The 19,628-nt window shown below is 39.9% G+C and overlaps 4 protein-coding genes across 4 annotated transcripts in view; all 4 read left to right on the forward strand.

Annotated features, from left to right (window-relative positions):
• Nucleotides 1–19,628, forward strand: part of LOC112658863 (protocadherin alpha-1-like) — a 153,431-nt gene that overhangs the window by 13,332 nt on the left and 120,471 nt on the right.
• LOC112658858 (protocadherin alpha-3-like) overlaps nucleotides 1–19,628 on the forward strand; it is a 145,998-nt gene that overhangs the window by 5,898 nt on the left and 120,472 nt on the right.
• The window catches only part of LOC112658864 (protocadherin alpha-4-like), a 138,782-nt gene continuing 120,466 nt past the window's right edge, over nucleotides 1,313–19,628 (forward strand). The window contains 2 exon segments of the mRNA XM_049097434.1: nucleotides 1,313–3,848; nucleotides 3,850–3,962. Of these exon segments, the coding sequence (XP_048953391.1) occupies nucleotides 1,506–3,848; nucleotides 3,850–3,924 (2,418 nt within the window). The 5' untranslated portion in view covers nucleotides 1,313–1,505 and the 3' untranslated portion in view covers nucleotides 3,925–3,962.
• The window catches only part of LOC112658873 (protocadherin alpha-C2), a 162,391-nt gene continuing 154,298 nt past the window's right edge, over nucleotides 11,536–19,628 (forward strand). The window contains exon 1 of the mRNA XM_035713861.2: nucleotides 11,536–14,094. Within this exon, the coding sequence (XP_035569754.1) occupies nucleotides 11,692–14,094 (2,403 nt within the window). The 5' untranslated portion in view covers nucleotides 11,536–11,691. The remainder of the gene's footprint in view (nucleotides 14,095–19,628) is intronic.

Genomic DNA, 19,628 nt, shown 5'->3' on the forward strand with positions numbered 1-19,628 from the left:
ATCTTTTAAAAATTAAAAAAAATATAAGACACAACTATTCTCTTTAAAAGTTTATATTTCATAAAAGAAGGTTCCAATTATTTGGATCTTTGTGCTTATTACATGACACCTATGTCATTAGACACATGCCCAAATGACTACAACAGAGATAATTAATGTAAAAATGACCCAAGTGATTCCATCTGTATGCTATAGTATATAAAGGAAGATAAAGGTACCTGCTCAATTGGTTTAACCATGAAAGTCTTCATTTTATGAAAAGGTCAAGAAATTTTTAAATAGGTATAAAATGGGGGAAATTGCTTTATGAAGTATTTGGAAATGGTGAACAGTACTTAGGGGATGAAATGAGTATGTCTTGCTGAGTGAAAATATTATTGAAAGCAGGAAATTGTCCACTTTCACTAAAATACATGAGCACTGTAGAATAAAATAGAAGTTTATACATGTTAGACATTGGAGAACAGGCAAGTATTTATAAATTTAAGAGACAAATTAAGAATACCAATCTTGCTTGTGGGATGTGAGTGTATTTGTTAATAAAATTATGTGCAATACTTTCCCACACCAATTATATACCACAACATGCTACTTCCTTGATAAAACTCCTTGAACCTTCAGCCCTTAGATGAATTAAAGAAGACTTTCAGTTAAATGCTGGTGATTTTTGCTTCCTTTCTCGAACATTGTTTTAAAGATTTAAAAAATTTATTCATGAGAGAGACAGAGGCAGAGACACAGGCAGAGGGAGAAGCAGGCTCCCTGCAGGGAGCCCAATGTGGGACTAGATCCTGGGACTCCTGGATCATGCCCTAAGCCAAAATCAAACGCTCAACCGCTGAGCCACCCCGGTGTCCCTTTCGAACACTTTTAAAAATTCCCTTTCAATGACTTATTCTTGGTATTGGAGGTTTCCTAGATGGGAGACTTCTCTCAAGTCTTCCACACCAGGAGTATGAAATCCAAAGATGAAGACTGTATGACCATTAATAACTACTTTCCTTGATTCTCAAGAACACATAAAATCTGTAATGAATTTTCCTAATCAACACTTAACAATTCTATGTTTACAAAGTTTATGTTAACTACAGCTGGGTCTCTATAAATACTTAAAATCTGTATGAAAAAAGGATTTCCACTGAACTAAAAGCTGCACCTGTGTAAAACTAAGGATCACACTCAATCAACGGTACAAAACAAGGACCTTAGCAGTATAAAATGTGTTTTATACTTAGAAGTATAAAATGGGTTTCTTTTTTCTAATGGCGTTAAAGTATGCGGAATGGCTGAGAGAATAAGACTTACCGGTAGCAGAATCCATTACTTAAGGTTTGGAACCACATGATGTCGCTCTGTACCATAAAATTGATCTTACAGAGAAAGAAAAAATCTCTTCGGTTCTGATAAAGAAGCTGCATCCAGCATCCAGACACTGAGAAATGGAGGATACAGTGGCACTAGACTGAACAGTTAGATTTTTCTTGATTTTGAAACAAGATCCTTTGATGAAAACAAACCACTGCGGGCTGGAGATGGAGTTTTCCTGGGGAAGCGGCCAGGAATCCCGGCGTCTGTTGCTCTCTCTTCTGTTCCTCGCAGCCTGGAAAGCAGGGAGCGGCCAGGTCCACTACTCGGTCCCGGAGGAGGCCAAGCGCGGCACCTTCGTGGGTCGCATCGCCCAGGACCTGGGGCTGGAGCTGGCGGAGCTGGTGCCGCGCTTGTTCCGACTGGCATCCAAAGGCCACGGGGACCTTCTGGAGGTAAATCTGCAGGATGGCATTTTGTTTGTGAATTCTCGGATCGACCGGGAGGAGCTGTGCGGGCGGAGCGCGGAGTGCAGCATCCACCTGGAGGTGATCGTGGACAGGCCGCTGCAGGTTTTCCATGTGGAGGTGGAGGTGAAGGACATTAATGACAACCCGCCTCTGTTCCCTGGAACACAAAAGAATCTATTTATGGCGGAATCCAGGCCTATTAACTCCCGGATTCCACTAGAGGGCGCATCTGATGCAGATATCCGGGCCAACGCTATGCTGACCTACACGTTGAGCCCCAATGAGTATTTCTCGCTTGATAAACCGTCCGAAGACGAGCGGGTGAAACATCTTGGGCTAATGTTAAGGAAGCCTTTAGACAGGGAGCAATCTCCGGAACTTCATTTATTGCTCACGGCCACTGATAGAGGCAAACCTGAGCTGACTGGCACCGTTCAGTTACTCATCAAAGTGCTGGACGCCAATGACAACGCCCCAGCTTTCGACAAAACACTCTATGCCGTGAAATTACCAGAAAATGTTCCTCATGGAACGCTGGTAATGAAACTTAACGCCTCAGATTTAGATGAAGGCTCGAATGCGGACATTATTTATTCATTCTCAACTGATATTTTACCAAATGTGGAATCCAAGTTTTACCTAGATCCAATAACCGGAGAAATTATGGTAAAGGGATATATCGATTTTGAAGAAAGCAAATCCTATGAAATTCTTGTAGAGGGTATTGATAAAGGACAACCCCCACTCTCTGGCCATTGTACAGTTATGGTGGAAGTTGAGGACACCAACGATAATGTCCCAGTAATGGAATTCAAGTCTCTGTCGCTTCCAGTCAGAGAAGACGCTCCATTAGGCACAGTAATCGCGCTAATCAGCGTATCCGACCGTGACTCTGGCGCCAACGGGCAGGTGACCTGCTCACTCACACCCCAAGTCCCCTTCAAGCTGGTGTCCACCTTCAAGAATTACTATTCGCTGGTGCTGGACAGCGCCCTGGACAGAGAGAGCGTGGCGAACTACGCTCTGGTAGTGACCGCACGCGACGGAGGCTCGCCTTCGCTGTCGGCCACGGCCAGCGTGTCCGTGGAGGTGGCCGACGTGAACGACAACGCGCCGGCATTCGCGCAGCCCGAGTACACGGTGTTCGTGAAGGAGAACAACCCGCCCGGCTGCCACATCTTCACGGTGTCGGCGCGGGACGCGGACGCGCAGGAGAACGCGCTGGTGTCCTACTCGCTGGTGGAGCGGCGCGTGGGCGAGCGCGCGCTGTCGAGCTACGTGTCGGTGCACGCGGAGAGCGGCAAGGTGTACGCGCTGCAGCCGCTGGACCACGAGGAGCTGGAGCTGCTGCAGTTCCAAGTGAGCGCGCGCGACGCGGGCGTGCCTCCCCTGGGCAGCAACGTGACGCTGCAGGTGTTCGTGCTGGACGAGAACGACAACGCGCCCGCGCTGCTGCCGCTGCCCCTGCCCCTGCCCCTGCCCGGGGCGCGCGGCGGGGGCGGCGCGCTGAGCGAGCCGGTGTCGCGGGCGGTGGGCGCGGGCCACGTGGTGGCCAAGGTGCGCGCGGTGGACGCGGACTCGGGCTACAACGCGTGGCTGTCGTACGAGCTGCAGCCGGCGGCGGGGGGCGCGCGCAGCCCGTTCCGCGTGGCGCTGTACACGGGCGAGATCAGCACGACGCGCGCCCTGGACGAGGCGGACGCGCCGCGCCAGCGCCTGCTGGTGCTGGTGAAGGACCACGGCGAGCCGGCGCTGACGGCCACGGCCACTGTGCTGCTGTCGCTGGTGGAGAGCGGCCAGGCGCCCAGGCCGTCGTCGCGGGTGTTGGCGGGCGGCGCGGGCGCGGGCGCGGGCGCGGGCGCGGGCGCGGGCGCGGCGCTGGTGGACGTCAACGTGTACCTGATCGTCGCCATCTGCGCGGTGTCCAGCCTGTTGGTGCTCACGCTGCTGCTGTCCACGGCGCTGCGGTGCTCGGCGCCGCCCAGCGAGGGCGCGTGCGGGCCGGGGAAGCCCACGCTGGTGTGCTCCAGCGCGGTGGGGAGCTGGTCGTACTCGCAGCAGAGGCGGCAGAGGGTGTGCTCTGGGGAGGGCCCGCCCAAGGCCGACCTCATGGCCTTCAGCCCCAGTGTTCCTGACTCTAGAGACATAGAGGATCTGCAGTCAGCAACAGGAGATTCCCTTTCAAAGGTTAGTTTTAAATATCTTTTATTTAATCTGAATTATTTAATCTAAAATTTTATTTTCCATTTTTTCTATCAGTTTCTTCCTAATTAAAAGAAAGTTCAGAATGAAATTTCTGATGTGTTTCTTTACGTCTTATATATTCATTTTAGCTAATATCTTTTAGTATTATAGGGCCCCAAGGCAATATATGTTGTTTTAAAAATCTTCATTATTCATTGCATATTTATTTAACTAGTATTATAAATTATGTGCATATCATCTTTATTTATTTATTTTCAGTTGTAATCAACTTTTAAGAGAACATTTTCGTCTTATTGCCTATATACATCGAAAATTGCTCAAATGTAATATAACTCAGTCAATTATTTGAAAGTGAAAGCTTATGTTACTTCGATTTCTTTAAGAAGGTACTTAAATGCACCTCCAAATCACTCTCCCTTTTTTGTTCTTAAACGTACCCAGTCTTAATTTTACAGCTGTTATTAATTTTTACTTGTTTTCTAAACTATCTAAATGGAAGTGCACTACATGTGTTAGTGTGTGACAGTGTTTATGTGTTCTTTATATTTATCGTCCATCATTCTATGGAATCATCCATATCGCCTTGTGTAGTTGGAGTTCATTTAATTTGTTTTCTCCCCAGTAGTTTATTTTATGACCATAGTATGAGTTCATTATCTCACTGTTGAGGATTTTGCATTGTTTGTCCTTACATCTTTTCCAAATAATGTGCCATAAATATATTTTTAAAATGTTCAGTGCCTATGTATGCAGTTTTCTCTACTATTTAATAGGATTGAAATTAGTAGAACATAAAATATGTACACACATTCATCTTGACTATATCAGCCTTCTCAAGTGTTTTTACCCATTTACACTTGTCTTGGCAGTGTATTGCTTTATATCATCTCCAAAATATGCCATTATCAGATTGTTTACATAGTTGCCATTTTGCTGGGTATGTTTAGTGTTTCCATTTTATGTTTCCTGATTTATGAATGAAGTTGAGCCCCTTTCTTTATTATCAGCCATTTTTTACATCTTATTTTGTATAACAGCTGTTCAAGTCTATGCCTATTTTTTTAAAGAAAGATTTTATTTACTTATTCATGAGAGGCAGAGAGAGAGAGAGACAGAGACACAGGCAGAGGGAGAAGCAGGCTCCATGCAGGGAGCCTGACATGGGACTTGATCAGATCTGGAGTCTCTATGATCACACCCTGGGCTGAAGACGGTGCTAAATTGCTGAGCCACCAGGGCTGCCCTATGCCTATTTTTCTATTGTGGTGCATTTTCTATTGTTTTTCAAATTTTCCTTTATTATGGATATAACACCTTTCTTGCTTATATACTCTGCTTGTCTTCATTAGGTTTTTTTTTTTTTTTTGGTGAATAAAAATTTTTAATTCTAGTTAAGTTCAATTTATCAATCTTTTCATCTTTATTTTGTTTAATGAAGGTAATTTCTTTGGTATTTTTTGTTCATATTCTTGTTACATATACAATCCTTTTCCAATTTTTTTTGTCTTTTATGACATAGGGGTCAAGATTCATTCCTCCCAAGTGACTTTCAACTGAAGCAACACTATTTCTTAAAAATGCATTTCGTATGTTTTTACAAAATAATTATCCATTCTATAAGTTTGATCTTTTTTGCTGTTCTAATCTACTAGACTTTTTAAAAAACTTTTTATATCAGTGCCATGTTGCCTCTTTCACTTCCACCTAAATTTGTATATAAATTCCATAAGAACAATTTGGTGAGATTTTTATTTGGATTGCATTGAATCTATTTAGAAATGTGAAGCAGGGGGTGCCTGAGAGCCTCAGTCGGTTAAGCATCTGACTTTTTTTTTAATTTTTTAAATTTTTATTTATTTATGATAGTCACAGAGAGAGAGAGAGAGAGAGAGGCAGAGACATAGGCAGAGGGAGAAGCAGGCTCCATGCACCAGGAGCCCTGGTGTGGGATTCGATCCTGGGTCTCCAGGATCGCGCCCCGGGCCAAAGGCAGGCGCTAAACCTCTGTGCCACCCAGGGATCCCAGCATCTGACTCTTGATTTCAGCCCAAGTCAGAATCCTGGGGTCCCGAGATCCGGTCCCACATCAGGCTCTATGCTGAGTGTGGAGCCTGCTTAAGTTTCTGTCTCCCTCTCCCTGTGCCCCTCCCCTACTCACTCCTGCTCTCTCTCTCTCTCAAAATAAAAAAAAATGGTACATATGAATATAGTGTGTGTTTTTGTATTGAAATATTATTCAGCTAACTTGTTAAAATCGCTTTTGATTCTAATAATTTATCTCTAGGTGCTTTGTATTTTTCAATATAGATAATCATGCTGACAATAAATAATGATAGCTGTAGCTTTTTCCTTCCCAATTCTTATTCCCATTATACCTTTTATGTGCTTTAATGGCATTGAATTGGACCACTAGTATTATGGTAAATAGAAATGGCAATATTAAGCAACCTTGTCTATTTATGAAGTCAAAGGAAAATTTTAAATAATTTATCATTGGCATGCCTGAGTGGCTCAGTCCATTAAGTGTTTGCCTTCTGCTCAAGTCATGACCCCAGAGTCCAGGGATCAAGTCCCAAGACCAGCTCTGCTCCTGCTTTTCCCTCTGGCCCTCCCCTTGCTCCTTCTTTCTCTCTCTCTCCCCAACACTCTCCCAAATAAATAGATAAAATCTTGTAAAAAAATAATTTATCACTAATTATGTTTTGTATAGTTTTTTTAAAATCTTAAAAATTCTTATTTCTCTTCCTTTTTTGTTTTTATCTGGGTTAGTATATTTTAATTACTCATTTTCTCTATTATCTTTGCAGTTATATAGTACATTCTTTTGCTAATTTCTTTATTGATTTCCTGGATTTTAAAAGCAAGCATCACTGAGTTTTTAGAACTTAAATTAGTGCTTTTACTGCTTTCAGACAATGCTAGGACCTTGAATAATAACTCTATTTCCCGTTTTGTTTGGTGTTATGTTTTTCAGTTTTACATTTATTTTAGGTACAGATTACATTATTATTATGTTTTGTACAGTTACTTTTGTTTTTGTTTCTTTCTGTAATTATTTTTACCCTGAAGAAATTCTTTAATATTTCCTTTAGTGGTTGAAAGAATTCTCCAACTTTTTTGCATATCAGAAATATGCTTATTTCATCATCACTTTTGAAAAGTAGTTTTGCAGAGTTATCAAATTCTGGGTTTGAAATATTTTTTCCCAAGCACTTTTAAGATGACATCCCTGGAATGAATGCCATTCTTGAAATAAATGGCTGTTAAGATTATTTTCCAGGTAGTGTGCCTTTTTTTTTTTCTTCCAGCTGTTTTTTATAATTATCTTTGTTTTTGATTTTCAGTTTCTTTATTATATGCTCACTTTTAGTTTTCTTTGATTTATCTTCTTTGCAGTATTGAAAGCTTCTTGGATATGCGGCTTGGTATCTTTCATCAGTACAGAAAAAATTTCAGCAGTTCGCCTTCAAATATCACTTCTGTATCATGTTTTTTTACCCTCCTTTTCTGTAACTCAAGGACTATGTGTGTGAAATATTTTCACCCTAGCTCTCATATCTTCTATGTTCCTTTCTGTTTTTCGAAGGTATTTTTGATCTATTTATTACATGCTGGATATTTATTCTGACCAATCTTCTAATTTACCATTTTTCTCTTCTTACAATCTACTATTAATATCATTAATGGAATCAAAACTTCAATTGTGAAAATTTTTAGCTTTAGAATTGTAGTTTTCCTTTTGAAAATAGATTTCAGTTTTCTGGTGAAATTCTTTAATGTATTTATTTCAATATGTAATAATATGTAATCACAGTTTATTTGTGCTCTATCTAACCATAATAATTAGATAATATGTGTGCCTCTTTTCTTGTGATTTTTTTTCTCATTATGTTCTTGTTGGTAAGCCAGATCATTTTGTAGTGATTTCTGGATATTGTGCTTGAGAAGGTATAGTTGCTGTAGATGTCATTATAGTCCTTAAAAGATGGATAACATAAATTTTTTACCACTCACTCTCTGGTTCTATTTTGTAGTATATGAAATACAGTTAGTAGAATAAAAATTTTGTACTTTATCTGAAATTTTGTTTCTTTCTCCTCACCACTAACTCATGAGAACAAAGCTTATTGAAGTTTATTACTGTTTAGTTACCTTTCTTTCTTTTTTTTCTTTTTACCCTGGACACTGGCTAATGCTATAAGAATCTTGCACCTCAGCAAGTTTCTACTCACTTGACCTAGGATTTTAAAATTGAATATGACCTAAAAGATCATAATTTCCCACAATTAGATGATGAATAAACTGTGGCCGAGAGACATAAAACAACTTGCTTGAGGCCACGTGGATATTAATTTGATAATAGATAATAGAAGCAAAAGTATTAAATTTTAGCTTTATTGTCACTTTCTACTTTTAAATGAGCCTATTTGATGGTAATAAAGGCAATAGGATTGTGAGTAAAAACTATATATAATGTACTTTACTTTTTCACTTAGAAGTATTTTGAAATTACTCTCAGATTTTTCTCCCCAGAATGGATATAAATAATAAATATTTTAGTACAGTATTTTATACAGAATATGAACCATTAAAAAAGTAATGTAAAGATGTATATTATATGCACTAATATGTTCTCATAATTTTTCATAATTAACTTTTTAGTCAAATTTGATACAGCTACCTAAATTATTTATAAATCTTTAAAAGATTTATAAAAGAATGCTTCAACTTCACCTGTTATTTCTGGGCAGTGTGGTAGACCTATGTAAATTTTTACAGAAAGAAGGGAAATATAACTTCTTAAAAATTAATTCTGGCAGTTTTTAAAAATATTTTATTTATTTAAGAGAGAGACGGAGAAAGCATGAGTAGATTTGGGGGAGAGGCAGAAGGAAAGGAACAAGCAGATATCCCACTGAGCAGGGAGTCTGACCTGGGCTGTGGACCTGGGCCTTTGGCCCATCCCAGGACCCAAGATCATGACCTGAGCTGAAGGTAGACAATCAACTGGCTGAGGCACCCAGGTGCCCCTATTCTGGAGTTTTGTAGGTAATGAAGGACATCTAGACTCCAATGCAAAATTAAATTTTCTAGTGTAACATTTTGGAATGCTTCTTATTAAGTAGAGATGCCTCAAAACTCTATCTGGTTTTTTCAACCTAAATTCATTGTCAGTGAGGGAGTTTAATTTCTGTAACAAGGCTTAAATATAACTAAAATTTTTAAAGAAACAAGCAAGTGAAAAGATCAGTTAAGGTAATATATAATAATTGATTGAAAGAATAGTTTGGAAAAAGATTTAAGGAATATTCTCTACCTATGGAGTTGTCTATGGAATCAAGACCAGAGAATTTATAGTTGTTGAGACTTAACCTCCCCCCAAATAGTTGAACATTGAAAGACAAATGCAAGTGATAATTCAAAAACTTAATGTTATCTAACAGATGCGAGGATGGGTCAAATGTCAAGATCCTTGTTTTCTTTTGAAATATCTATATATTTATTAGAAAAAATTACAAACCAAAAGAAGCATGTCATACTGTTGGTGCCATTTTTTCCATTGTGCATATTTTCAAAACGTTGAATTACATACTGAAAATATCCTATAAGTCACCATGCATACATAGTTAATATACACTGTCAGTTTGGCTGTTAAATACTTTTTCCAAAAGTAAATTTATTTATACTGTGGTTTTGGAGTTTCCCATCAGTCGTGGTTCTCTAATAGAAGGTAAATCAACCTTAACTGGTGATATTTTCAACACATTTATTATCATTTTTAAACTGGTGTATATTAGAATGTTTTCAAATTATCATCAGTTGCAGATAATGATACGGATACAGATAATAAGAATCTTGAAAATTTATTAGCATTCAGATTCTTCAGTGATCTGAGTGCTGTGGGGGACATCATATTAGTAGGCAGAGTAAGAATCTTAGAAAAACTAAAGGGAATGATAAACATACTGTTAAATATTATATAAGCAATGAAACCAGTATCATTATTGTACTTCTTTACTACTTTGAATACTGGGAAGCAAATGTATTTCAGTTGATTTTGTACTTTCTAGTAATTCTTTTTCTTCTTGCTATTTATATTACTATTTTTCCACATTTGTTTTATACATTGACACAAAAATAATACTTCAAGTCTCACATACAACTTAAACCAAAATTAAGGGATATATTTGAAGTTTATGTTTTACATGAAAATGTGTCAAGTAATAAAATTATTGATCTCCTAGACCCAGTGTCTTCATAGGTAAGGAGGATTTTGTGATATTTAAGGAATTCTAGGGAGTATATAAACAAACAGAAGGTTAATTTTTTTTTTCAGTGGAAAAACTTGGTGACATTTTCTTTTGGGAAATTTTCTTCTGACCATATTTATAAGTAAGTCTATGTTGTATCATGCAGTAAATCAAACAATTAAAAAGAGAAAATTAACATAGTCCAGTTAATAATGTGGTTTATTTTCAATGTTTTAATTTTTACTGGAACCCAAACGTTTTATAGAGTAGTACATCTACAGAAAAATTAGTGTTTTGATTTGCTGCATAAAAGCAAAGATCTATACTGTCACAGTTTACATCAATTGTTTTTTTAAGATTTTATTTATTTATTCATGAGAGACACAGAGAAAGAGGCAGAGACACAGGCACAGGCTCCATGCAGGGAGCCTGATGTGGGACTCGATCCTGTGTCTTCAAGATCACACTCTGGGACGAAGGCAGGTGCCAAACCGTTGAGCCACCCAGGCATCCCAGTTTATATCAATTGTGATTTATCAGTAGTTGTAAGTTGAAAAAATGCTGCCTAGATGCATCTAATTTGAAAAATGGTGTCAAGATACTGACCAAAATTGTTTTTACTATGATCTTGGCCTCTAGAAAATGTAAATGTCCACATTATCATTTTATAGTCAACATTAAAAGTATGTGATGTAAGGAGAAATTAAAGAATGGAGTTTTAGCCATTAAAATATCAGACTTCAAACCAGTAACTCTGACAAGAATGCTATTCAAATCGTTTGTTACTTTGAAAATAACATCCACAAAAAGCCAATATCAAATGCTTGCAAATAGGACTGTAAATTTGTTTCATGAGTAACACAGAAGTAGTGTACAAACATCCCATGAAAATAATAGAAAATACTGGAGAAATTGAATAAGATATGTCTAAATTTTGCAGTAAATGAAAACTAATACCTTTAATTTCAGTTAGGAATTATATAAAGCCACTCCCTAAATAGAATAGACCAATACAAATTACTCTAATAAAGATCGGTGTGGCATAAACAAATCGTATTGATTTTGCACTGTTTTAATGAAAACTGATGTCTTTATTATAATCTTAATGGTGTATTTAAATTAGAAATAAGGAAAATAAAGAATACCTAAAAGTCGCTGAAATTGGGAAATATTTAACTAATGTAAGGTAGGTAAGGCATAACAAAGTAAAAACTCACCTTTTCATCCACATGGTGGCGCTGGAAACCGCAAGTTTGGTGGTTGTTTTTTTTTTTCTTCCCCCAATAAAGGAATACAGTGAGTTTATTTTCCTTAGAAAGGAGAAGGCTACTCCATTTTTTACTCTGCTGCTGAAGCTGAAAAGGTGAGCAAATAAAACATTATGGCTAATTGGGAATTAGGTTTCCAAAAGCTATCGTCTGGTAGTGCAACAGACATTTGAAAATTGCAACGAATTAGCGATGGTATATTCTCAGAGAAGTCCAGGTTCCTGGCGCCTGCTGCTCTCGCTTCTGCTCCTCGCAGTCTGGGAGCCCGCGAGCAGCCAGGTCCGCTACTCGGTCCCGGAGGAGACCAAACACGGCACCTTCGTGGGCCGCATCGCCCAGGACCTGGGGCTGGAGCTGGCGGAGCTGGTGCCGCGCCTTTTCCGACTGGCGTCCAAAGGCCACGGGAACCTTCTGGAGGTGAATCTGCAGAATGGCATTTTGTTTGTGAATTCTCGGATCGACCGGGAGGAGCTGTGCGGGCGGAGCGCGGAGTGCAGCATCCACCTGGAGGTGATCGTGGACAGGCCGCTGCAGGTTTTCCATGTGGAGGTGGAGGTGAAGGACATTAATGACAACGCGCCTAGGTTCTTCCGACAGGAACAAAGATTATTTATTTTAGAATCAAGAATAGTGGATTCTCGGTTTCCACTTGAGGGCGCATCTGATATGGATGTCGGAGCAAATGCAGAATTGAGATACAAATTAAATCCTAATGAATATTTTGACTTGGATGTTAAAGCAAATGAAGAAGAAACAAACATTTTAGAGCTAGTCTTGAAGAAAGCAGTAGATCGAGAAGAGATTCAAGAACATCTTTTATTACTGACTGCAATTGATGGAGGAAAACCTGAACTAACAGGTACAGTTCAATTATTGATCAATGTATTGGATGCGAATGATAACGCCCCAAAATTTGATAAATCAATTTATAATATCCGATTACTAGAAAATGCACCGAATGGGACATTAGTTATTAAGCTGAATGCCTCAGATGCGGATGAGGGCATTAATAAGGAAATAGTGTATCTCTTTAGTAATCTTGTTCTTGACAACGTCAAATCTAAATTTATAATCGATTCGAATAGTGGAGAAATAACAGTAAAGGGAGAACTGGATTATGAAGATTGTAATTTATATGAAATTAATATCGATGCTGTAGATAGAAGTCCATTCCCATTAACTGGACACTGCAAAGTAATAGTAAAACTCCTGGATGAGAATGATAATACCCCAGAGATGGTCATAACCTCCATATCCCTGCCGGTGCAAGAGGACGCTTCAGTAGGAACCATCATCGCCCTGATCAGCGTATCCGACCGTGACTCTGGCGCCAACGGGCAGGTGACCTGCTCACTCACACCCCAAGTCCCCTTCAAGCTGGTGTCCACCTTCAAGAATTACTATTCGCTGGTGCTGGACAGCGCCCTGGACAGAGAGAGCGTGGCGAACTACGCTCTGGTAGTGACCGCACGCGACGGAGGCTCGCCTTCGCTGTCGGCCACGGCCAGCGTGTCCGTGGAGGTGGCCGACGTGAACGACAACGCGCCGGCATTCGCGCAGCCCGAGTACACGGTGTTCGTGAAGGAGAACAACCCGCCCGGCTGCCACATCTTCACGGTGTCGGCGCGGGACGCGGACGCGCAGGAGAACGCGCTGGTGTCCTACTCGCTGGTGGAGCGGCGCGTGGGCGAGCGCGCGCTGTCGAGCTACGTGTCGGTGCACGCGGAGAGCGGCAAGGTGTACGCGCTGCAGCCGCTGGACCACGAGGAGCTGGAGCTGCTGCAGTTCCAAGTGAGCGCGCGCGACGCGGGCGTGCCTCCCCTGGGCAGCAACGTGACGCTGCAGGTGTTCGTGCTGGACGAGAACGACAACGCGCCCGCGCTGCTGCCGCTGCCCCTGCCCCTGCCCCTGCCCGGGGCGCGCGGCGGGGGCGGCGCGCTGAGCGAGCCGGTGTCGCGGGCGGTGGGCGCGGGCCACGTGGTGGCCAAGGTGCGCGCGGTGGACGCGGACTCGGGCTACAACGCGTGGCTGTCGTACGAGCTGCAGCCGGCGGCGGGGGGCGCGCGCAGCCCGTTCCGCGTGGCGCTGTACACGGGCGAGATCAGCACGACGCGCGCCCTGGACGAGGCGGACGCGCCGCGCCAGCGCCTGCTGGTGCTGGTGAAGGACCACGGCGAGCCGGCGCTGACGGCCACGGCCACTGTGCTGCTGTCGCTGGTGGAGAGCGGCCAGGCGCCCAGGCCGTCGTCGCGGGTGTTGGCGGGCGGCGCGGGCGCGGGCGCGGGCGCGGGCGCGGGCGCGGGCGCGGGCGCGGCGCTGGTGGACGTCAACGTGTACCTGATCGTCGCCATCTGCGCGGTGTCCAGCCTGTTGGTGCTCACGCTGCTGCTGTCCACGGCGCTGCGGTGCTCGGCGCCGCCCAGCGAGGGCGCGTGCGGGCCGGGGAAGCCCACGCTGGTGTGCTCCAGCGCGGTGGGGAGCTGGTCGTACTCGCAGCAGAGGCGGCAGAGGGTGTGCTCTGGGGAGGGCCCGCCCAAGGCCGACCTCATGGCCTTCAGCCCCAGCCTGCCTCATGGACCCAGCTCCGCAGACATTGTGAGTGTTTAAAATATTTTTCAAAATAATTTTCGTTATAAATGTTTATTATTTCCTCTATTATTTTTTTTTAAAGTATGGTTTTATATATGATTATAGTCTCATCATTTTAGATGTAAATTCTGTATTCGTACTACTTCATTTACTTAAAATTACAGTTATGCATAGAATTCATTTAATTGGTTGCAGATGATCGCTTTGCAGTAATGAATTTATTTTAGTAACATTCCCACTTTTAAAAGATTTTCTCATTATTTTTTTCACATTTTTACATTTAAATTCAATTTGCCAACATTTTTAATTAAAAGATTTTAAAAGTTGGTGTGAATGTATTACTTTTCTTTGCACCATAAAAATTGTTTCCTGAATAAATTTTTAATAAGCATTTTAATTTTCAATCTTTGGGAAATGTAGGGAGATACTTGCATGACATGTTTGGAGTTATTTACTTTCAAATCTCATATTACAACCACAATGAAGTGTTTTAATAACACTATGTCATTTTGCCTTTTCTTTTACATTAAATATCATTTTCTTAGTGTTTTTTTATTACACCAATTTAATTTCCTTTGTAAGTAACATTTGTACACTGAATGATTCTTTTCAGGTTTCTCTTAACGATTGGGTTTTGCATACTTATGATGAATTTGATATTTATGATTTTTTAACTAGGGACTTCATTTATCTTTGAATACAAAATACACTTACATGTTATGCATTGGCTTATCAAAGCCACATAATATACCTCCTTAACTATTTCTAAGGTTCTTATTTTTATTTTATTTTTTAAAGATTTTATTTATTCATGAGAGACACACAGAGAGAGAGAGAGGCAGAGACACAGGCAGAGGGAGAAGCAGGCTCCATGCAGGAAGCGGGACATGGGACTGGATCCAGGGACTCCAAGATCTCACCCTGGGCTGAAGGCGGTGCTAAATCGCCTGGCCATGGGGGCTGCCCTAAGGTTCTTATTTTTAACTAATTTCTACACCCAAGGTCAGAATTTGAACTCACAACCATAAGCAAGAGTCACATGCACTACTGACTGAGTCAGCCCGGTGCCCAGTGTTCCTTGACTATTTCAAACATTGCAATTTCTTGGTTAGTTTTCTACAGTTATTTTTACATACAAATAAACACCTCTCTTCTTTTTTTTTTAATTCCTCTCTTCTATTTTAAAACATAATAGTCATATCACTTTTCCTCTTATTTTTTTTAATTGAATAGTCATGATATATCAGTATGTGAGGAGGTTTCTCATTCTTTTCCAAATTTATGATGCCCCATTTTGAGACATATCATAATTTTTTCACTTACTCTAACATCAATACTTAGTGAAACAGTGATTAACTTTTCTCTAACTTGTATTTTTTTGATTGACAAATTATTATATTAGAGGCAATTTTGAGCTTGGGATTCTCTCTCTCCCTCTGCCTCATCCTCCCCTTCTTGCCCCACCACGTTCTCTCTGTCTCTAATTTTAAAAATATAGGGTTACTAAGGGACACCTGGCTGGCTCAGTAGGTAGAGTGCATGACTCTTGATCTCAGGGTTGTGAGTTTGAGACACACGTTGGGTGTAGAGATTATTTTTAAAATATGGCTACTTGGGCAGCCCGGGTGGCTCAGCGGTTTAGCGATGTCTTCAGCCCAGGGTGTGGTCCTGGGGATCCAGGATCAAGTCCCACGTCAGGCTCCCTGCATGGAGCCTGCTTCTCCCTCTGCCTGTGTCTCTGACTCTCTCTCTCTCTCTCTCTCTCTGTCTGTGAATAAATAAATAAAATCATTTAAAACTAGTTCTTTCATGAATAAAAAATAAATAAAATAAAATATGGCTACTTGAAATTCTTAATTGTCCATTGGCTTGCATCATATTTCTTGCAGAGTTTAGCAATGTGTAGGTCTTTCACAAACTTGGCAAAAGTAGACTGCCTGAAATTAAATAAAACCTAGCAATTTATTATACTTAGATAAGACTGAATCATTATCTAATACTGTTCTAAGCTTCAATAACAAAATTCACCAGCAAAAATCTTCTAGACTCTTTTAAAATGGGTCTTGCCTTAGAACCACAATGATGAGTTTATCTATGTGCATATGTAGTATGTAATGACAGTGTTATGTTAGTTTCAGATGTACAATATTGTGATTCAGCACTTCTATACATTATTCAGTACTCCTCATGGCAAATGTACTCTTAATCCCCTATTTCACCCATCACCTCATCCACCTCCACTCTGGTAACTATCAGTTTGTTCCCTATAGTTAAGAGTCTATTTTTTGGTTTGTCCCTTTTTTTTTCTTTGTTCATTTGTTTTCTCTCTTAAATTCCACATATAACTGAAATCATATGGTATTTGTCTTTCTCTGACTTATTTCACTTAGCATTATATTCTCTGGATCCATCCGTGTTATTGCTAATAGCAAGATGTTTTTTTATGGCTGAGTAATATTTCATTGTGTGTATATATATATATATATATATATATATAACATTTTCATTATCCATTCATCTTTTGATAGTCACTTGAGGTGCTTTTGAAATTTGGCTATTGTAAATAATGCTGCAATAAACACAGGGGTGCATATATCCCTTCAGCATAGTGTTCATGTTCTTTGGGTAAATGCCCAGTAGTGAAATTACTGAATCATGTGGTAGTTCTATTTTTAATTTTTTGAGGAATATCCAGAGTCTTCCAAAGTGGCTGCACCAGTTTGCATTCTCACCAACAGTGCATGAGAGTTCCTTTTTATCCATATCCTCACTAACGCCTGTTGTTTCTTGTGTTGATTTTAGCCATTCTGACAGGTATAATGTGATATCTCATTGTAGCTTTGATTTGCATTTCCCTGATGATGAGTGATGTTGAGCATCTTTTCATGTGTCTGTTGGCCATCTGGATATCTTCTTTGGAGAAATGTCTGTTCATGTTTTCTGCCCAGTTTTTTTTTTTCTGCCCAGTTTTAATTGGATTTTTTGCTTTTTAGATGTTGACTTGTATAAGTTCTTTATATCTTTGAATACTAACCCTTTATTGGATATGTCGTTTGCAAATACCTTCTCCCATTCAGTTGGTCATCCTTTAGTTTTTTTGTTTCCTTTGCTAAGCAGAAGCTTTTTATTTCGATGTGGCTCCAATAGTTTAAATTCACTTTTATTTTCCTGGCCTCAGAAGACATCTAGAAAAATGTTGCCATAGCTGATGTAAAAGAAATTATTGCCCATGTTCTTTATTGTTTTTTGTTGTTTTTGTTGTTGCTTTTTGTTTTCAGATTTAAAAACCAACACCCTGATACATAATCCCCTCTTGGGTTTGTTGTTTACCAATACAATTCTTTAAAACAAAGCTGTACATTTGATTCTACCAGAGGCAAGATCTCTCTCTGTCTTAAATACACATAATTGTTTTTCTGCACTTCTTCAAAAAACAATGTGGGTCTAGAAGGTAATAAATATTCCACATTTCATACGATAAAATGTTTATTTCCTTTTTATTACTTTGGCTATTTCTTGCATTCTCACATGTATTTAATTTTATAAATATACTTGTGTCATAGTATTTAAGTATTTCTACTGCCCTATTACTTTGAGGAAGTCCTATAAATTGAGAGGGAATTCCTGCCACTAAATTTATAGTTAACACTTGTCAGCTTTTAAAAAAATTAAGTTAATTTACTTGTAAAATATAAATTCTTTGATTTATAACTAAAATATTTATTTGCTGGGAGAGGAAGCTGTCCATAAATTGATTAAAGTTTTTCTCTACACAGTCTTCCTTGATTGGAACAAACTATTTGAGGAAATAAATGAACAAATATGTAAACTGTTTCTTATGAAAAGACCAATATTTTCCTTTTCCATGCTTATTTAACAGGAAGGATTTCAGTAACATTGAATAATTTTCTACCAGGGGCCAATAAATAGGATTATTACAAATATCCCTATTAATTGGATTAGATATCATATCACTCTTCCAGAAATTGCTAGGAACTGCAATAGAGATTTGATAGTTAAATTTAATTAGCTAATTTTAAAGTTGAAATTTGAAGAGACTCTTCACATAGCTCAAAATTTATGAAAATCCTAACCACTATAGAAAACTTTCAACAATAAGACTACAAGCTAGGAGCACCTGGGTGGCTCAGTTGTTTAAGCCTTGGACTCTTGATCTCAGTTCAGGTCTTAATCTCAGGGTCTTGAGTTCAAGCACTGCATTGGGCTTTTTAAAAACTCTGCAAACTAATATAGCTTTTTGTTAAGGCTTATCTTCCTGGAAGCAAAGGGAAATTTTATTTGGGGGGATATTATTGGTTAGCACATGAACTATTTATTTACCCAAAATGACAGCAATGGAAATTCAGTGATAGAGAGTATTACACAGATCTGGGTTAATTAGTTTAAGATGAAGCTTCTCATAGTATTAGTTGTATTAATACAGCTTCTCCGTATTAGTTGTCTGTGAGGATTTTACAAGTATATCAGAACTTTGGGGGGTGGGCGTTGGCATAAGACCATTTGAAAAGTCTTTTTTTGTGCTTTTCATTTTGAGGAAGAGTTTGATCATCTCCAGTTGATGACATTACAGATGAATTTACAGTAAAATTGACATTTGGGCTGAATTTTTATATCAGGATAACATTTTTACACGTAAAAATGGAATTAATTTTAGAAACAACTTAAACAAAGGTTGTGCTAGAGAACGAAGACAAGGAAGTGATCTATATTGTCTCCAAAACACATTGGAGAGTAGTTAAAAATAAGTAACACTGGAAATGTTGGGTTGTGATCGCATCTCAGGTCATGTAGAAGTGACTCTAATGTCATGGAATTTCTACCTTTAGTTGTTATTCAATAATAGCTGTACTGATGAAGATAAATATGGTGGTATGTGAAAAGATAGATCGACTGTTTGAATAGGGCAGGTAAGGGAGGAGGACTAATAAAAATTTCATATAGGTGACATGTAGAATGTTCATGCCATTAATGAAAAATGAGAATTTGTAGGGTTTGAAATGATGTCTCTTCATAAACTTCAAATTGTAATCAAATTATTTTCTGAGAGTCTCTAGCATGAATGGGGGAAAATGACAATTAGAGGGACACTTGGGTGGCTTAGCAGTTGAGCATCTGCCTTTGGCTTGGGGTATGATCCTGGAGTCTCCAGATTGAGTCCCACATGGGGTTTCCTGCATGGAGCCTGCTTCTCCCTCTGCCTAGGTCTCTGACTCTCTCATGAATAAATAAAATCTTTTTTTAAAAAAGAAAATGACAATTAGAACCATAGAAGGGAGGGTGTCTAGGTGGCTCAGTTGGTTAAGCAACTGCCTTCATTCAGCTCAGGTCATGATCCCAGTGTCCTGGGACTGAGTCCCATCTCAGGCTCCCTGCTCAGGAAGAAGTCTGTTTCTGCTTCTGCCCCTCACCCGCTGCCGTGATCTCTTTCTCTCAAATAAATGAAATATTTTTTAAAAAGAATATGCACTTAAAATTTCACCTTCCAGGGATCCCTGGGTGGCGCAGCGGTTTGGCGCCTG

The sequence above is a fragment of the Canis lupus genome, chromosome 2 (genome assembly GCF_003254725.2).
Source record: "Canis lupus dingo isolate Sandy chromosome 2, ASM325472v2, whole genome shotgun sequence".
NCBI classification, from domain to species: Eukaryota; Metazoa; Chordata; class Mammalia; order Carnivora; family Canidae; genus Canis; species Canis lupus.